Source organism: Podarcis bocagei, assembly GCF_964188305.1.
Source record: "Podarcis bocagei genome assembly, chromosome: 17".
NCBI classification, from domain to species: Eukaryota; Metazoa; Chordata; class Lepidosauria; order Squamata; family Lacertidae; genus Podarcis; species Podarcis bocagei.
In genome coordinates this window covers 12,258,032-12,277,500 of record NC_138143.1, presented here as the reverse complement: position 1 = coordinate 12,277,500, position 19,469 = coordinate 12,258,032, and the positions used below count along the sequence as shown (strand labels likewise).

The 19,469-nt window shown below is 45.6% G+C and overlaps 1 protein-coding gene across 3 annotated transcripts; it reads right to left on the bottom strand.

The window, feature by feature from the left end:
* Nucleotides 1–1,279: 1,279 nt before the first annotated feature.
* On the bottom strand, nucleotides 1,280–19,259 carry LOC308576955 (major urinary protein 3-like). 3 transcript variants are annotated; one of them, XM_081177079.1, is made up of 7 exons: nucleotides 19,069–19,259; nucleotides 17,686–17,807; nucleotides 17,084–17,151; nucleotides 16,871–16,966; nucleotides 15,506–15,607; nucleotides 14,698–14,726; nucleotides 1,280–1,352 (listed from the first exon to the last, which is right to left on the bottom strand). In XM_081177079.1, exons 1-6 carry the CDS (start codon nucleotides 19,174–19,176, stop codon nucleotides 14,713–14,715), a joined length of 510 nt encoding a protein of 169 aa, XP_081033205.1. In that variant the 5' UTR covers nucleotides 19,177–19,259; the 3' UTR covers nucleotides 1,280–1,352; nucleotides 14,698–14,712. The 3 variants fall into 3 exon arrangements, with proteins under 3 accessions (XP_081033205.1, XP_081033204.1, XP_081033206.1); XM_081177078.1 differs by lacking the exon at nucleotides 1,280–1,352 and adding an exon at nucleotides 13,862–14,003; XM_081177080.1 differs by lacking the exon at nucleotides 1,280–1,352 and adding an exon at nucleotides 14,132–14,210.
* Nucleotides 19,260–19,469: the final 210 nt, after the last annotated feature.

The window sequence follows — 19,469 nt, the reverse complement described above, 5'->3', positions numbered from 1 at the left end:
GCCCGAGCCATGCATCTCTCTTGGGAGTGATGACTGCCCGCAGGTTCCTCACTGCCCCAGACAGTCCGCCATCCGCCTCCCCCTCAGCTGTAGATCGCTGAGTGGGAGGAGGCAGGCAGGCTTCTCGGAGGCCCAGCGGAGCGTCCTGCCCTGACTGGCCCCGCCCTGCCCTGTGGGTGACTGGCCCCACCACTGGGCGCAGGGCATGTACGCTGCCCCAGGTGCCTGATTGGCTTGCTCCACCGCTGGGAATGGGAAGTCCTTCACTGTGCAGAACTGGTTATGCTACTGTCCACTTCTTTTGCCCTGTGATGCCTGCGAGGCTTTGCTTTACAATAATGAGCACATCATCTTACATCAGAGATAATAAAACCGGGATGTCACGACTCAACTGCAGGTCATTGGTCCTGGGGTTGGTGTGTATGATGCGATATGACACCGTATGGTGCAATCAGGAGTATGAAATGCAACGTGGCCAAATGAAATCATGTACACAATGTGGACTGGGTCGTTTATACATGACCATCTTTGTATCTCCTCAACAGGAGCCAGTCAACAAATTTTATTATCATAGTTGTGTTCAGCACCTTGAAATTAGAAAAAGAGAGAGGCTGTTTCATTTCAGAGGCATTTTGTGTCTTGTGAAATTTAGGAAGTTCCACTACTTTCTAACTAAGACAGGTTTACTGCCTATGCAATTTTCTGAAGTCCATGAACCTGGCCTTTGAAGAGTTTATAAGTAAGTAAACTATGTTTTATTTTCCAAGCTTGTGGTCTCCTTGGGGAAGAAGGAAACTTTAGAAAGGTTTCCCTCCCCCCCAATGGGGACATTTTGGAAATCACTGTAGAGAGCATATTTTAAAGGTCCAACAACCTATATTTCCATGATTTACTTTGCTGCATATTTTGTGATCTCGACTGGAGTTCTCTCACCAAAGAGTGCTTGCCCCAAGCCTGGATCTCAGAATCCAGGAATTTTCCTTTTTATATAGTGCTATGAATTTGGGGTGTACACATAATAGTTTTTCCCCCCTCTTAGGCCAACAGAAGAGAAAACAGTACCACTTATGTGATTAGAATACCATTTTTATATATATCTGATCCAAATGATTCAATTTTTCTTTCTAAATGGAATGGTTCACAATGGTAGTTGGTATTTGCAATGCAGGAGGCAGATTCCAGGACGATTCCTCCATCCCCATCCTCACGCAGATATCTTTCCCATGTTATTTTTGGCTTTCTGCACGGAATTGCAAAAGACAAGAGATCCTGTTATCACAGCAAGAGGTGGGGACCTTGGCCCATGGAGAAAACCCACAAAGGTTGCAGTTGTATTCCTCTGGACCCTGCTCCTGGTCATTTAACAAAAGCCTGATCTGCCAATGTTTTCAAATGATAATGTTCCTACTCTCTTTTTTTATATATATAAATTTTTATTGGTTTTACAAAATTTTTAAAACAATACAAACATCTAAAAAGACATACAAACACGTATAGTTTCATGACCTTTTTTTCATAAACCTTATTTCTCGGACTCCCCCATACCTCCCCTTTCTGCATCCCAATGTCCAAAATTTTCCAGCAACTTCTAAGTTAGTTCTGTCAAACATATGTCTTCTTAATCTTTCCTTCAGTCTAATCTTATATCGCTGTAACCCTTTCATTCTCCAAACCTCGACATTCTAACATTCATCAAGTTTATAATAGTCCTTAAGATAGATTTTAAATTTCTTCCATTCTTCTTCCGCCGTCTCCTTCCCCTGGTCGCGGATTCTGCCAGTCATCTCAGCCAATGTCATATAGTCCATGTGAGGGTTTGATTAGCTGCTTGTGCGTGAAAACGTGCTCCCTCAGAGTTTGTGCGCCCCCACAAACCTCCGTGTGTGACGGAGCTCCTCAGACATGTCTGCTCTAGTCACTAGTAGAGTCCGACAGTGGCTGTCTGCGGAAGCGTTTCCAGCAAAGAAGTTCCTTAACGGAAACGCGTCTCCTGGACTCACGGCGTGACAGTTTCCTGTGAGGTATGGGTCTCCCTATGGGAGACTCCGATACCTCCCCACTGTTCTCGCTGGAAGCCTCCCTGAGCCCTCCCTCCTGCTCGCATTCCCTCAGAGACCCACTCCTCCCCCTGCTGGTCCCTGCTTCAGCAGTTGAGTCTCTTTCATCCTGCCTGAGTCCCTCCACCACCTGATGCTCTGATGGCAGTTCCCTGACATCCACCTCCCCTCCAGGGCCCCCCTCACCCCCTCCCAATTCCTCCCCCCTGGGAGGTGAAGGGCTAAAACCCCGAAACGAATCTTCCTCATCTTCTGACGTCTCGAACAATTCTCTCCATCGATCGTCGTCCTGGCCAGCTGAATCCTCCTCCTCTTCAGAATCTGGGAACCCCTCCAACTCCTCTTCCTCGTCGGTGGTGGCAAAGTATTCCCTTCGGAACCTCGCTACAGGCTGAGGTTTACGTGGGAACCTCTGATGAAAAGTCTCTATTAAAACCTCGTCATTGACATCCTCTGCCCTAACCCAGGTGTTTTCCGACTCCGGTTCCCCTTCCCACATTACCAAATACTCTACTTGATCTCCCTTCCACCTGGAATCGAGGATCTCCGCTACATGGTAGCTGTGTTCCTTCTCCTCCATTGCTGGTCCCCTAGTGACCCTCCCCTCACTGTCTCCTCTATACGGTGACAGCAACGACCTGTGAAAAACTGGGTGCAGCTTCATGTGGTTCGGTAACCGGAGCCTGAAAGCCACTGGATTGACCTGCTGTATGACTTCAAACGGACCCAGCCTTTTGGGTCTTAATTTCTTACAACCTCCTTTGAATGGCAACCCTTGGGTTGACAGCCACACCTGGTCCCCCACCCTGATGCTTTCACCTTCCCTTCTGTTTTTGTCTGCTTGCCTCTTATATTCCTCCTTAGCCCTGTTTAAGTTGAGTTGGAGCTGGCGATGGATCGCTTCCATTTCTTCCACGAACTGTTCTGCAGCTGGAACGCTCCAGTTCTCCCCCTCCCCCCCTGGGAAGGCTCTGGGATGGCACCCGTGATTAGCCAAAAAGGGGCTCATCCCCGTGGACACGTTCTCTGCATTGTTGTAGGCAAATTCTGCCAACGCCAGCTTCTCCACCCAATCATTCTCTCTGTCATTAACATAACACCTCAAATATTGTTGGAGAACCCCATTTGCTCTTTCCGCCTGCCCGTTGGTTTCAGGATGACGGGCCGTCGAGAAATTAACCTCTACATGCAGTAAGCTCATGAGCTTCCTCCAGAACCTGGAAGTAAATTGTTTCCCTCGGTCTGAAACCACCCTCAAGGGGGCGCCATGCAACCTAAACACATTCTCTACAAACAATTTGGCGGTTTCTTCTGCTGTAACCGCATGTGAGCAGGCTATGAAGTGGGCCATTTTAGTTAACAGGTCTACTACAACCATGATGGCTGTTTTCCCTCTAGACCTTGGCAGATCAGTCATGAAATCTATTGCCACTGCTTCCCACGGTCTCTCAGGTGTGGGCAGTGGTTCTAATAAACCAGCCGGCGCCTGCCTCTCCCCCTTGGCTCTTTGGCATTGTTCACACCCTCTCACATACTCCCGCACATCTTCCCTGACCTTGGGCCACCAAAATTCCCTGGTAACCAGCCACATGGTTTTGTGTTGCCCAAAGTGCCCTGCTGTGGGGCTATCGTGCAGCTGCTTGAGTACTTTCTCCCTCAATTCCCCTTCAGGTATATATAACGCTCCCTTATAATACAATGCCCCATTTCTCTCCTCAAAACCACCGGGTTTGTCTTCCTCCCCTCTGAGATCCCTGAGTTTCCCCTGGGCGTATGCATCCTGCACCGTACCCTCTACCAATTCCCTTTGCCCCACCAAAGTCGCCCCACACACCCAGCGGTCCTCTGGAATGATATGGGTTTCTTCGGGTGCTCCCTCCCCCTCCAAATATTCAGGTTTGCGTGAGAGAGCGTCCGCCCTAACATTCTCTGGGCCTGGCACATAACAAATCTCAAAGTTAAATTTGGAGAACTCTTGGGCCCATCTCAACTGCCTTTGGTTGAGCACTCGCGCCGTTCTCCAGTACTCTAGATTTTTATGGTCCGTGCACACTTGCACTTTATGTTGTGCACCAACTAGCAGATGCCTCCATCTCCGGAACGCCTCATGAATAGCAAGCAGTTCTCGGTCGTACACCGTGTAGTTCCTCTCGGATTTGTTCAGCTTCCGCGAGAAGAAGGCACACGGACGCCACTCCGACTCCTCCTTCCCCGGCTGCAGAAGAAGCACCGCCCCTATGGCTCTGTCAGATGCGTCTGTTTCAACCCTTAGCTTCTTTCGTAAATCCACATGCAGAAGTTGTTCTTCAGAGGCGAAGGCCCTTTTCAGTTCCTCAAACGCTCGCTCCGCCTCCGCCGTCCATACAAACTTCTTCTTACTGCTGAGACAGTCAGTGATGGGCGCCGTCAGATGGGCGAAGTTGCGGATGAACTTACGATAAAAGTTTCCAAACCCTAGGAACCTCTGCACATCCTTCTTGGTTTTGGGTGTTTTCCATTCCAGCACTGCCTGTACCTTGCCGGGATCCATGGCCAATCCCTTGTCTGACAGGCGGTACCCCAGGAATTCCACCTCCTTGGTATGGAACCGACACTTCTCCAGTTTGACCCACAGCCTGTTGGCTTGCAGTCTGCTCAACACTTCTCTGACGTCTCTCACATGTTGCTCCTCATTCTCAGAATACACCAACACATCATCTAGAAAGGCAACGCAATTCTTGTAGAGCAAAGGACCCAGCACGTGGTTCATAAAAGATTGAAAACACGCGGAGCCTGCTTGTAATCCAAATGGCATAACGAGGTATTCAAACGCCCCCAAAGGGGTAAACATGGTGGTTTTCCATTCATCCCCTTTCCTTATGCGTATCAGGTTGTACGCCCCCCTTAGATCCAGCTTTGTGAAAATCTTTCCCTTCCTCACCATGGTCAAAATATCATCAATTCTGGGCATAGGGAACGCCACCGGTTCAGTCACTGCATTCAGCCGCCTAAAATCACATACAAGTCTCGGCTTGTCCGCATTTTTTTTGTCCACAAAGAACACTGGGCTCCCCCCTGCTGCTTTGGACTCTCTGATGAAGCCTCTCTTCAGGTTCTTGTCAATGAACCCTCGCAACTCCTGCATTTCCCTGTCTGACATGGCATACAACTTGCCCACGGGAAGCTGTGCTCCAGGGAGTAAATTGATCTGACAATCAAAGGGTCTATGAGGTGGTAGTTGGTCAGCTTCCTTCTCGCTGAACACGTCGCTGAGATCTGCATACTGTGGTGGTACCTTCACCTTCCCCATTACTTCAGTCCCTGCTAGGGTGGCTTGGGCCCCTACTGAACCCTTCTCCCCTTTGCAGTGTTCTAGGCAATGTGCTGAACCAAAGGACACCACTCTTTGATGCCAGCCAACCAGCGGATCATGTAGAGCTAGCCAGCTCATTCCCAAAATAATGGGAGCGCCTCCCAGGGCGGCCACATTAAACGCTATCAGTTCTGTGTGCCTTGCCACCCTCATTATCATTGGGACAGTCTGCAAGCGGACTCCTCCTCCCAACAACTCCCTGCCATCAATCGTGGTCACCTGCAGGGGGTTGCTTAAAGGGATGGTCTGTATCTGGTGTTCAGCAGCAAACTCCTTGCTCATAAAATTGCAGGAGCTGCCTGAGTCCAATAGCGCCTTTATTTTTAGGGGGTGCCCATTCTGCAGCTCTAGCGACACTTCAATCACTAGAGCAGGTCGAGGAGCTTCTGGCACGGGCACTTTCACTGCTCTTTGGCCTGGCTGCAGTGCCCCAATTGTGGCAACCAGGCGTTGGCTTTTACCTGCTCCGCTCCCCCTTCTTCTCCCCCCTCAACAGCTCCCACCATCCCTTGCCATTCCTTCCTCTGGGGGCAGACTCTGGCAAAGTGGCCTGGCTGTTGGCAGAGATAGCATTTCCGGGGGCCCTTTCCCTCCTTCTTAGCTCCCTCGCTGGTTTTTGAAAATGCGCGCGCGCGCGCTGTTCCGATTTCCATCGGCTCTGCCGGCGGGAAAGCTGGCTCAGGAATGTCTGGAATGCGGAACTCCTTCCAACGTTCCCCTCTCCCTTCCCGCCTCTCCAAGGCTCTTGCCTCCTGCCGCGCTCCTATGGTCAGCGCAGATTTGGTCAGCTGATCCATAGACTCCGCCCTGGGGCTCCGTGCCAGCTCGTCTTTCACCCCCGAAGAAAGACCTTCTTCAAATAGCATTTGAACGGGTGCCGCCGATAAATCCCAACTCAGTCTGTGAATCAGCATGGTAAACTCAGTCCAATATTCACGGACAGATCGACTCCCCTGCTTACAAGCCATTAGCTGTCTGCGCACCACCCCTTCCTCAATATCGCTGGAAAACATGATATCCATTGCACGAAAGAACTTCATTGTGTCCTTTAGTATGTCATTGTGCGTTGCCATTAGGGGTCGAACCCAGTCTCTAGCCCCTTTCTCAAGATGCCCAATTACAAAAGCAACTCGCGATTCCTCATCAGGGAACTCATCGAACTGCACATTAAGGGCATATTGCATCTCTGTCCTAAAAGCATGGTAGTCCTTGGGGTCCCCCCCAAATTTCTGCACCAATCCTGGTACCTTTCTGGGGAATTGAGTGGCTCTCCCCTTCTTGTCTGCATCCTGAGCCCTTCTCTCCTCCAGCCTCGCCGTCTGCAGGGCCAGTTGAACCTCCAACGCTCGGTATCTATCTTCCAAGCTTGGACCAGCTCCAGCCCCTGCTCCTCCGGTTCCGGTTGGTTCGCTCATGATGCCTTCTCTTGCACAGGCAGCGTACAAAGACTGTCGGACTGCTGTGAGGGTTTGATTAGCTGCTTGTGCGTGAAAACGTGCTCCCTCAGAGTTTGTGCGCCCCCACAAACCTCCGTGTGTGACGGAGCTCCTCAGACATGTCTGCTCTAGTCACTAGTAGAGTCCGACAGTGGCTGTCTGCGGAAGCGTTTCCAGCAAAGAAGTTCCTTAACGGAAACGCGTCTCCTGGACTCACGGCGTGACAGTTTCCTGCGAGGTATGGGTCTCCCTATGGGAGACTCCGATACCTCCCCACTGTTCTCGCTGGAAGCCTCCCTGAGCCCTCCCTCCTGCTCGCATTCCCTCAGAGACCCACTCCTCCCCCTGCTGGTCCCTGCTTCAGCAGTTGAGTCTCTTTCATCCTGCCTGAGTCCCTCCACCACCTGATGCTCTGATGGCAGTTCCCTGACAGTCCATCACTTTCATCTGCCATTCTTCCAGAGTAGGTAGATCTTGTGTCTTCCAATACTTTGCGATAAGTATTCTTGCTGCTGTCGTGGCATACATAAAAAAGATTCTATCTTTCTTTGACACCAATTGACCGACAATGCCCAAGAGAAAGGCCTCTGGTTTCTTAGGGAAAGTACATTTAAGTACCTTTTTCATTTCGTTATATTTCATTTCCCAGAAAGCCTTAATCTTCGGGCACGTCCACCAAAGGTGATAGAAAGTACCTTCAGTTTCTTTACACTTCCAACACTTATTATCAGGCAAATGATAAATTTTTGCTAGCTTGACTGGGGTCATGTACCACCTATAGATCATTTTCATGATATTTTCCTTTAAGGCATTACATGCCGTAAATTTTATACCGGTGTTCCACAACCATTCCCAGTCAGCAAACATAATGTTATGACCAATGTCCTGTGCCCACTTAATCATAGCCGATTTAACTGTTTCATCTTGTGTATTCCATTTCAGCAGCAAATTATACATTCTTGACAAATTCTTGGTATTGGGTTCTAACAATTCAGTTTCTAATTTTGATTTCTCCACCTGGAAGCCAATTTTTCTATCTTGTTTGTAAACCTCCATTATTTGATAATAATGGAGCCAATCTCGTACTTTAGGTTTCAATTTCTCATGACTTTGAGTTTCTTCAATGCCTTAGCCTCCAAGGGTGACAACCATCTAGGGGTTTTGTTTTCCAACAAGTCTTTATATCTTATCCAAACATTAAATAGCGCTTTTCTGACAATGTGATTTTTAAAGGCCCTATGCACTTTGATTTTATCATACCATAGATATGCATGCCAACCAAATGCATTATTGAAACCTTCTAAATCCAAGATATCTGTGTTCTCGAGGAGCATCCACTCTTTCAGCCAGCAAAACGCTGCTGCTTCATAGTACAGTTTTAAGTCCGGCAGGGCAAATCCCCCTCTTTCTTTTGCATCTGTAAGTACTTTAAATTTTATTCTGGGCTTTTTGCCCTGCCAAACAAATTTCGCAATGTCTTTCTGCCACCTCTTGAAACAGTCCATCTTGTCAAGAATCTGCAAAGTTTGAAACAAAAATAACATTCTAGGCAATACATTCATCTTGATAACTGCAATTCGGCCTAACATTGACAATTTCAAATTTGACCATATTTCTAGATCTTTTTTAATTTCTGACCAGCATTTTTCATAGTTGTCTTTATACAAGTTCAAATTTTTAGATGTCAAGTGAACCCCTAGGTATTTCACCTTCTTAACCACTGTCAAACCTGTTTCTTCTTGAAATTTCTCCTTCTCCATGACTGTTAATTTTTTTTCTAAAACTTTAGTCTTTTGTTTGTTCAGTTTGAAACCGGCTACCTGGCCAAATTGTTGAATTATCTCCAACACCCTTTTCGTACTAGTGTCTGGCTCTTGTAAAGTCAATACTAAGTCATCTGCAAAGGCCCTTAACTTGTAATGTTTAGCTCCGACCTGTACACCTTTAACCTGCTGGTCATTTCTAATCATATTTAGCAACACCTCCAGAACAGAAATGAAAAGCAATGGGGAAATTGGGCACCCCTGTCGTGTTTCTTTTTCTATCTTAAGTTCCTCAGTTATCACATTATTTACAATCAGCTTAGCTTTTTGTTCAGAGTATATCACACCCATACCATTCTCAAATCCTTGGCCTACCCCCATCCCATGAAGATTCTTTTTCATAAAACTCCAAGAAATATTGTCAAAGGCTTTCTCCGCGTCCACAAAGATCAGCACTGCTTTGGTGTTTATTTTCACCTCTAGTAGTTCCAAAATGTCTATTATATTCCTTACATTGTCTGATAAATGCCTTTTTGGGAGAAAGCCTGCTTGGTCCTTATGAATCTTCTCCATCAACACTCTTTTAAATCTTTTTGCCAAAATGTCTGCAAAAATTTTATAATCCACATTAAGTAATGATATTGGGCGGTAGTTCTTAAGTTGAGTCTTTTCAGTCTCTGTCTTTGGTATGAGTGTAATCTAAGCTTCTTTCCACGACTCTGGTGCCTTTTCCCCCTCTAAAATCTCGTTGCAGACTTCCTTTAACGGTTGAACCAACCACTCCTTCAAAGCTTTGTAGTATCTGGAAGTCAGTCCATCTGGTCCTGGAGATTTGCCCAGTTGCATGTCCTGAATGGCACCCTCTATCTCTTGTTCTGTTATTCTCTGATTTAAATCCACCTTACTTTGATGAGAGATTTTTTGTAATCCATATTTATTAAGGAATTCATCTATGTCCTCTTCATTTTGTGGCCCTTGAGAGTATAGTTTTTTAAAATAACTCAAGAAACAGTTTCTAATCTCATTGGGTTTAGATATATTCTTTCCATCCACTTCTAGGCTTGTAACTGTATTTAGTTTCTGCCTTTTCTTCAATTGCCAAGCCAGAAGTTTGCCACATTTATCTGCCGACTCAAATGTCTTTTGTTTCATTTGCTTTATCTTCCACTCAATCTCTTGATTCATCAATTCCATATATTGTGTTTGATATAACTTAATCTCTCTTAAAATCTCCTGGGACTTTGGTTTTGATCTTAATTTTTTCTCTCCTTCTTTTATCTTTTCCAAAATCTTTTCCTTCTTCTCATTCTGGTTTCTCTTTTTTATTGAATTTTGTTGAATCAAAAATCCTCGCATCACAGCTTTGCTTGCGTCCCAAATCACTCTTTTTTCCACATCGGCCTTTAGATTTATTTCAAAATAGTCCTTTAAAGTTTTTTGGGCCTTCATGTGGATCTCCTCATCTCGAAACAGGGTGTCATTCATCCTCCATCTAAATTGACCAGTTGTTGTAAGTTTCATTTCCATCTTCACGGCGTTATGGTCGGAGCAAGTTTTTGGGCAGATTTCTACCTTCTTAATCTTAGGAGCCATCCCACTAGTAATCCAAATTTGATCAATTCTGGTCCAGGTCATCATTGCTTGAGAGAAAAATGTTCCCTCTCTCTCAAGAGGGTTCCTCGTTCTCCATATATCTATTAAGTCCATATTTTCAGTCATTTCAAAGAAGGTCTTCGGAAGTCTCCCTTCCTTGGAGATTGTCAGTCTTTGTGCCTTGTCCATGTTTGTAGAAACCACACCATTCATATCTCCCATAATTATTACATTGTAATCCAAGTAATCCATCAGAGTTTCATGAAGCTTCTTAAAGAATTCTGCCTTGCCTTCATTTGGTGCATAAACTCCAACTATTAGAAATTTTTCTCCTTGTGCTTGTATTTCAACTGCCAGGTATCTCCCTTGTTCATCTTTAAACATCATTTTTGGAGCCCATTTCTCTTTTACATAAATCACAACTCCTCTTTTCTTGACTTTGTCCGATGAAATAAATTCTTGTCCTAATCTTTTGTTTATAAGTAATTTCCTGTGTACCCTGGTTACATGGGTTTCTTGTAGGCAAATCAAGTCCAATTGTTCTCTTTTCAAAATATGAAACACTTGGCGTCTCTTCAAAGGCATGTTCAGCCCATTACAATTCCAACTAAGGAATTGCAGGGCCATCTTGTTACTTTTCCGTTACTCCTCCAACCGCTCCAAGTTGTTGCTCTTCCTCTGATGGTGGTGGGTTAAGTCCAAACGGTAGGTTCAGAATATCTAGTGCTCTCCTTTGTTCTGCAATTGGATCCACCGTTCCCTTCTGTAGGTCCTCTTGGTTGCTTTCCAAAAACTTCTCTTTGTCTTGGATTGTCTTTATTTTCACCTTCTTTCCCTTGTAGTTAAAGGACAGTCCTTGTGGAAACTCCCACCTGAAGAGGATGTTGTTCTTCTTCAGCAGGTAGACCAGATCCTTGTAGAAGGTTCTCACCTCCAAGATATATTTAGGGATGTCTTAAAAATTTTGTATAGGTGAATTTTCAATTTCCAAGGCCTTTTGGAAATGTAGTTTTAATATTTTGTCTCTTTCTTCCTTGGATCTAAGGGTAATCAGGCAATCCCTCGGGGTCCTTCTGTTCAATCTCCTGCCCAATCTAAATGCTGTTGTTATCTTAAATTCTTCCTCCTCCAAATCTTCCCAAAAATCAGCAAACTTTTGTGTTAGGAACTCCACCAGGCTGTCCCCTTCGCTCTCGGGAATTAATCTTAATTTCAGGTTTCTTTCCTTTCTCTGTAATTCCATCAAAGACAATGTTGCATCATGTTCATAAACCTTTTTAGCAATCGGTTCTAACTTCTCCTGTGTCTCTCCAGCAATACTTCTGGCTTCCTCTGCGATTTTACGTGTTGCAGAATTTTCTTCAATCAACCTGTTTATAGATTCTGTATTACTTGTCACACTTTTTGTGTTCAAGTCCAATCTCGCTGTTAGTTCTGTTAATTTCTGTGTATTTTCTGTACTCTGCTTTGTCAAAGTCTCCAAAGATTGATTTATCTTGAGTAACGCCTGTGTCACTGACTCCATGGAGGCAGCTGTCACTTTTTCTTGTCCTACTGTTCCTGTAGGAGTTAAACCTGAAATTGAGCCTCTTTTCTTTTGTTGCTGTTGTTGCTGTTGTTGCTGCTTAGCTTTGGCTCTGGTAGTTATCTCTTCTGCTGAGCCACTCATGTCCCAAGGACGTTCCCACAAAAACAATTTCCTGATGGAAAATCCCACTGTCTTAAACCATTGCAACCGTTACTTTCAGCCCTCTAGGGGGAGCAAAACAAAATGTCCAAGTGAGGAAACAAAGAAGTTGGAAACAAGTATATCAGGAGGCTTGAAAATATATGCTGCGACACTTTTTCCAGTAGATACTCTTTCAACACACTCCAATATACTGTAGCAGCAAAGTCTTAAAACTTTGTATCAAACAAAACTTCCACCATGTAACTTTCCAAAAAGTTTAAAGACAGTTCAGTGCCCTAATGTCTTATTTGGCAGTCCGTTTCAGGGTATTAAGACAGCGGAAGGCTTTTTTCTTTTAAATAAATCATGCAGGTTCTTAATGTCCCTTTTTCCTCCCCTCTGCCCTGCTTGCTAGAGGGGAAATCTAGATCCAATGTCAGGTTTAAATAATCGAAAGATACTTCATACGGATGCAGCTTTAAATTTCCGTTGCTTTAGCTGTCATGCAGTCGGGGGAAGGCAGACTTCCTTAATTTTCACCTTCCCCGTTTTCAGCCGAATTTCAAGTTTAAAATTTTTCAAATTGACGTTCAGTCTTACTCACAGGTTTTTCAGTCCCAAATTTACAGGAAGGAATCGGCGCTCTCCGTTCATGGCAACACGGCTTCACTCTGCGGGCTGGGTAGCGACTCTCAGCACCGCGCTCTCCCGATGCCGTTCCGGAGCCTTTAAAAAGGTGCCCACCGAGTCTCCTTGTTCACAGGCTTCTGCGCCTGTGATTTTAGGGGTCCCCCGCTTGCCGTAGCGGGTCAGACCCGAACTCGCAGAGCAGTCCTCCTCCGGAGCTCGGAAAGAGGACCGCCATTAACGCTGGCGCCGACCGGAAGTCGATAATGTTCCTACTCTCCAGGCCATAGGTGATAACCGCCCTGAGACCTCCGGGTATAGGGTGGTATATAAAATATTATAATAATAATAATAATAATAATAATAATAATAATAATAATAATAATAATATCAGCAAATCAGCAGGAAGGTGTCACTATTGGAATCAGTTGGATGCTGGAGGGGTATCAGGTCTGAACTAGCCCTAAATGGCCTTGGCCCAGTATACCTGAAGGAGCGTCTCCACCTCCATCGTTCAGCCTGGACACTGAGGTCCAGCGCCAAGGGCTGGTTTCCTAACCACAAGAAGCGAGATTACAGGGAACCAGGCAGAGGGCCTTCTTGGTAGTGGCACCCTCCCTGTGGAACACCCTCCCATCCGATGTGCCGGCTTCCATTCCCCTGTGGAAACACAAGCAAGCTTGCTGAGAGGCGATGATGGGCAGAACCAGTGCTTTTTTTCTGGGGGGGCACAGGGGTACGCACAGCCCTAAACATTTTGTGAATCTAACGGGACAAGAAACTAAACATTTTAAGGAAGCACCAGGGCTCTGGCAGGATGCTGGAGCCTTAATTGGAAACCCAGGTGGTGTTTGGGAAGGTGGCAGGAGGGCTCTTGGACCTACCAGACACCATAACGCCTCCCTCCCTAAGCTGGGCAGAGGTTTCCTGGGCTTTGGGAAGGAGGCGCCAGGGGAACATTTAGGGGACCAACCTTGTTCCCCTAATCCACTGCCAAGATCATTTCATATGAAGCAAACACCCTTTCTTGGACACTCGCCAGGGTGGGGTGGGTGGTTTATCTCCCTGGCAGAGAACACGTTCAGCATATACAAGGTCCCAGGTCTGAACCAGCTAAAATGATCAGTGTTCATGGAGGCTTCTGCCTGAGGCCTTGGGCTACCTTTGAAGGTGACCCAGAAATTACAACTAATCCAGAACCAAAGAGTGCTTGCCCCAAGCCTGGATCTCAGAATTCAGGAATTTTCCTTATTATATAGTGCTATGAATTTGGGGTGTACACATAATAGTTTTCTTTCTCTTAAGGCCAACTGACAAGAAAACAGTACCACTTATGTGATTAGAATACCATTTTTATATATATCTGATCCAAATGATTCAAGTTTTCTTTCCAAATGGAATGGTTCACGATGGTGGTTGGTATTTGCAATGCAGGAGATAGATTCCAGGACGATTCCTCCATCCCCATCCTCATGCAGGCATCTTTCCCATGTTATTTTTGGCTTTCTGCATGAAATTGCAAAAGACAAGAGATCCCATTATCACAGCAAGAGGTGGGGGCCTCGGCCCATGGAGAAAACCCACAAAAGGTTGCAGTTGTATTCCTCTGGACTTCTCTGCTCCTGGTCATTTAACAAAAGCCTGATTTGCCAATGTTTTCAAATGATAATGTTCCTACTCTCCAGGCCATAGGTGATAACTGCCCTGGGACCTCTGGGTAGAGGGTAGTACATAAAATCCTTATAATCTTAATAATAATATCAGCAAATCAGCAGGAAGATGTCAGTGTCAGATTCAGTTGGCTGCTGGAGGAGTCTCAGGTCTGAACTAGCTAAAATTATCAGTGTTCATGGAGACTTCTGCCTGAGGCCTGGGGCTACCTTTGAAGGTGTCCCAGAAACTACAACTAATCCAGAATGTGGCAGCTAGACTGGTGACTGGAAGTGGCCGCTGAGACCATATAACACTGGTCCTGAAAATCTTCATTGGCTCCCAGTATGTTTCCGAGCACAATTCAAAGTGTTGGTGCTGACCTTTAAAGCCCCTGGGACACGAGCCAGCCCCACCCCTGCCTGTCCCCCGGACCTGGAGCATGAAGCTCCGCCACTGCCTTAGATGTGTCTACTCATGAGTAAACACCACTGAATTCAATAAAGCTTATGACCTCCCAGGTAAGTGTGCAGAGGACTAATTATCTTACCTTTTCCATGTCTTCTTATATACAGAGATCTGTGGATGAAAAGAAATGCTGTCAGTGAATGAGCAAGATGTGGGATTGGGTCCAGGGAACAGAACAAGTTAAGGATGATGATGATGATGATGTTCCTTATGGGCCGTGCTCCATAGCCAACAATAAACTGGCTCTCAGATATCAGTAGGGTTTCTCTTTTTTAAAGGATCCATAATGCTTATCTACACGTGGAGAAAACCTTCTCTTGATAAAACCTCAAGGGCCGCTTTTCTCCACATAAACCAACCTGGATCCTGCAATCATCATGTGAGGCCTTTCTTCATGTGCTTCTTCCACAAAAGGTCTGATGTTTAGTTGGAATCCCCTTTCTTGTAATTGGAATCCACTAGTTCAAAAGCTAGCCTCCAGAGGAGAAATAATAATAATAATAATAATAATAATAATAATAATAATAATAATAATAATAATAATAATAATAATTTATTATTTGTAACCTCGCCCATCTGGCGGCTTCAACAAATACCAAAAATACACTAATATGTCATACATTGAAAACTTCCCTGAACAGGGAAGAAAAGAAGCTAACTCCATCTTCTGTGTGACAGCCCAGGAGACATTTGAAGAGGACTATCCCATCCTCTCTCGATCTCTTCTGCTCCTGGCTAAACACCACCCAATTCCCTCAACTGTTCCTTATCAGGCTTCATATCCAGATTCTAATAATACCTGGTGATCTCTAGAGTCCAAGCGGCTAGCATCATCACCACCATACCTTCAAACCAGGGCGGAGAAAATCTTAAGCATTAATTGCCCTTACTATTTTCGGATACATAGGCGATTGCTTCTGGATCGAATTGCAAATCTGTGGCCAAAGTTTTAAATTTTTCTTTCACTTCATCTGACACAGTCTGTTCCCTGCCTTAAGACACAAACAAGGAGTTGGCATTGAGAATCAGCATCATAGTCCAGGAGGATAGATCATAGAATGGTACAGTGGGGGTCATCTAGTCCCCTGCAATGCAGGAATCTCAGATAAAGGATCCATGACAGACAGCCATCCAACCTCTGCTTAAAAACCTCTAAGGAAGGAGAGTCCACAACGTCCTGAGGGAGTCCATTCCACTGTTGGACAGCTCTCACTGTCAGAAAATACTTCCGGATGTTTAGTCCGCATCTCCTTCCTTGTAACTTGAATCTATTGGATTGAGTCCCACCCTCCGGAGGAGAAAACAAGCTTGCTCCCTCTTCCATGTGACAGTTCCTTTCGATATTTGAATATGACTATCATATATTCTCTCAGTCTCTTTTGCAAGCAAAAATAAACACTCCCTCAACCATTCCTCATAAGGCTTGGTTTTCAAACCCTTGATCATCTTGGTTGCCCTCCTCTGCACACATTCCAGCTTGTCAATATCCTCCTTAAACTGTGGCACCCAGAACTGGACACTGTATTCCAGGTGTGGTTGGACCAAGGCAGAATAGAGTGGTCCTGTGACTTCTTTGGATCGGGACACAATAAATCTGCTGATGCAGCTGAGATTTGCATTAGCTCTTTTTTGCTGCTTCATCACGCTGTTAAATATCTTAACAAATACCTCTTGTGTGACTTCTTCCCTCCCCGTCCACTGTTTAAGAACAGTTTCAGAAGGAGGAGGTTTGAAATCAAAAACCAGAAGTGTAGGGCAGTGTTCCTTCTCCATTCTGAATTGTCCCATCCTGATGCAACCCTCAGGGGCTTGTGAGGCACATTTGCACAGAGCATGCCACCAGCACCTTAAGCTCCCCTGCCTCGCAGGGTTGGCGTGGGGACGAAAATTTGAATTGCCAGTAGATTACGGCAAATTTGTTGTTGACGTTTTATCGTGATGCTCCAATTATTCTGACAAATCTAGCTGTGGGGTGGTGGTGGATTACTCTATTGGCAATTAGTGGTGGTGTTTACATATCCCTAGACCAGGCATAGGAAACCTTCGGCCCTCCAGATGTTTTGGCCTACAACTCCCACGATCCCTAGCTAACAGGACCTGTGGTCAGGGATGATGGGAACTGTAGTCCAAAACATCTGGAGGGCAGAAGGTTGCCTATGCCTACCTTACACAAACTGGGAGGATGGGTGAGATTTTCAAAAGCTGACAGGTGTGCCCATTGTAGCCAAGGGCACCCAAAGAAGCTCCGGACATACCATAGAGCTGTAGCATGCCCATATGCTCCATTAGGAAGTGGATGATATGGTAAGTCTCATAATCTGTATCCACAATGTGTACTGTAGTCTTCTCATCTGTTGAAAAAAGAGCCGCCAAAGATCCATTAACAGCCATGAGAGTCACTTACACAGATGCAGAAGAAATGCCGTGCATGTGTTGATGGAGATAATGGAGAAATCTATTAAACTTACCTTCAGTATCAAATTCGGCCCGCTTTATAGGGTACAGAACAACTTTTTTACGCTTACAATCTCCATTTCTGGAAAGAAACGCAGGGTTGTCAAGTTGCTTCCCCACCCAATCAGCTCGCCCCCCTCCCCCAATCTCTGCACAAGATTTCACAGGGGTTCCAGGTGCTCAGCCAGCGTCATGTTTCCTCTGAGAATCAAGTTGTAGTTCCTTTAGGAAATATGGTTTCCTCTGTCCCAGCCTGCCAAGATGGTCCTGACCTTTGCACCCCTTCCCAGCACTCCCCCCCAAAAGAACAAATTTTCCTGTGACATCATCCCCATCAGCAGCTTGGAGTTGGCCAGTCCTGGAGTTCTGTGAGGGCCATTGCCCAGTTTCAGAAGAAGAGGGAGTAATGGGAAGCTGCCCAATAGACATTCAGAATCTCAGCTGATGTAACTGACTTTTGGGGATCAGGGATGCAGCTTAGGCCGGACCCCTGGGTGTACGACCTAGACTCCCTGCTGAAAGAGGCAGGGGTAGGTAGGCAACAGGCCAAGCCTCAGGACCCTATCCTTTATACTGTGAAGGTAGATAATGATCATAGCAGTGGATGCAGACTTACTTAGGAACATCAATTTTGAGGACCAGTTCTCCATTCTTTTGGGGCTCCATTAAATAGCCATAGACTTCTCTCGTCTGTTTGTCATACTGTACTGTTGCAATAGGAAACCACTTACCAGTGAGCTAGAAAGAAGAGGTTTGTTTGTGTGTTATTGAGAAAGACATTTTAATATATATTGTAGACTGGTAGCTAAAGTAGCATAGTGGTCTCAGACTTCCCACTCTGGGCCCCTCTTTCAGAATGGATTTTTTTTCAAGCCACATCTAGTTTTTATTATTATTATTATTTTTTTATTATTATTATTATTGATAAGAAATACATTGCAAAATGAAAAGAAGCAACTCCTAGCAGTGCTTGATTAAGAACACAGAACACAACTACTTTATAAGTACAGTAGCACCTTGGTTCTCAAACTTAATCAGTTCCTGGAGTTTGTTCGCCTCCCAAAACTGTTTGAAAACCAAGGAGCGGCTTCTGATCGGCTGCAGGAGCTTCCTGCAGTCGAGCAGAAGCTGCATCAGATGTTCAGCTTCCGAAAAACGTTCACAAACTGGAACACTTATTTCCAGGTTTGCAGCGTTCAGGAGCCAAAACGTATGAGTACCAGGGCGTTCGAGAACTAAGGTACAGCTGTATAAAACAATGCTATATATACATACTACACTGAAATGTTTAAACGTTTCTTTATTGGTCCTTGATTCTTCCTGCTAAACTTGCCATCCTCTCCTGCCACACCAGTGTAGCACAACACAGCCTTGGAGAACCACTGGGTTAGGGCATGGGAGAGACCAGGATTCGAATTCCTGTTCAGCCATGAAGCTCACAGTCACTGCCTCTCAGCCCAATCTACCTCATAGGGTTGTTGTGGGGATTAAATGAGGAAGGGGAGAACCATGTACCTTGCGCTCCATGGAGAAACAGGTGGGTTATAAAGAGGGCACAGTCAGCTTGCAAAGTCTGTAATCAGGTGAACAAGGCTGTGCAAGCTCGATTATTGATAAATTTGACACCATCCCTCGTTACAGTGGTGCCCCGCAAGACGAAAGCCTTGCAAGACGGAAAACTCGCTAGACGAAAGAGTTTTCCGTTTTGGAGGTGCTTCGCTAGACGAATTTCCCATGGGCTTGCTTCGCAAGATGACAATGTCTTGCGAGTTCCTGCGGGATTTCCCCCCCCCCTTTTCTAAGCCGCTAAGCTGCTTATCAGCTGAGCCGATAAGCCGATAAGCCGCTAAAAGCCGCTAATAGCACTAATCCGCTAATCCGTCAATGGGCTTGCTTTGCAAGACGAAAAAACCGCTAGACGAAGAGAATCACAGAACGGATTCTTTTCGTCTTGCGAGGCACCACTGTATAAGTGAAGGAGAAAAATGTTGCTGTTTACCTTCTTTAGATTCAAGTCTGGCACCATCGGAATGGGTACAGGAACCTCGTACTTAGGAACTGCTGAGCAGGTGCCAGCAAACACAATAGTAATCAGCACAATGTTCATCCTTGCAAGGCTTTGCAGCAGTTCAGGAACGTTTGAGACTTCTGCAGAGACCTTGGCTCTTCAAGCGATGCCTGGATTTATATCCCTCTGCTTATGTCCCCAAATTTCATCTAATGTAGTACAGCCCTGCCATTAAAAGAGGTCATGGGGTGTTTGAGAGAGGGAACCAGGTGATTTTCAGAACTAATTGTTATCCGTGGTGAGCACATTTTCTAAAAACCCTGGAACACTCTGCCCTTCGATGCTTGTTCTGAAGGACTCCAAGGCCTGTGGCCTCCCCTGTTAGTTGTGGG

What these genes read in the sequence shown, in the direction of transcription:
- LOC308576955 (XM_081177079.1), bottom strand. Translation starts at nt 19,176, where the DNA reads ATGAACATTGTGCTGATTACTATTGTGTTTGCTGGCACCTGCTCAGCA. An exon ending in CAGACTTGAATCTAAAGAAG is followed by an intron (nt 17,808 to 19,068) that starts GTAAACAGCAAC and finishes TCTTCTTTCTAG; the next exon opens with CTCACTGGTAAGTGGTTTCC. An exon ending in GGGCATGCTACAGCTCTATG is followed by an intron (nt 15,608 to 16,870) that starts GTATGTCCGGAG and finishes TTGTGTCTTAAG; the next exon opens with GCAGGGAACAGACTGTGTCA.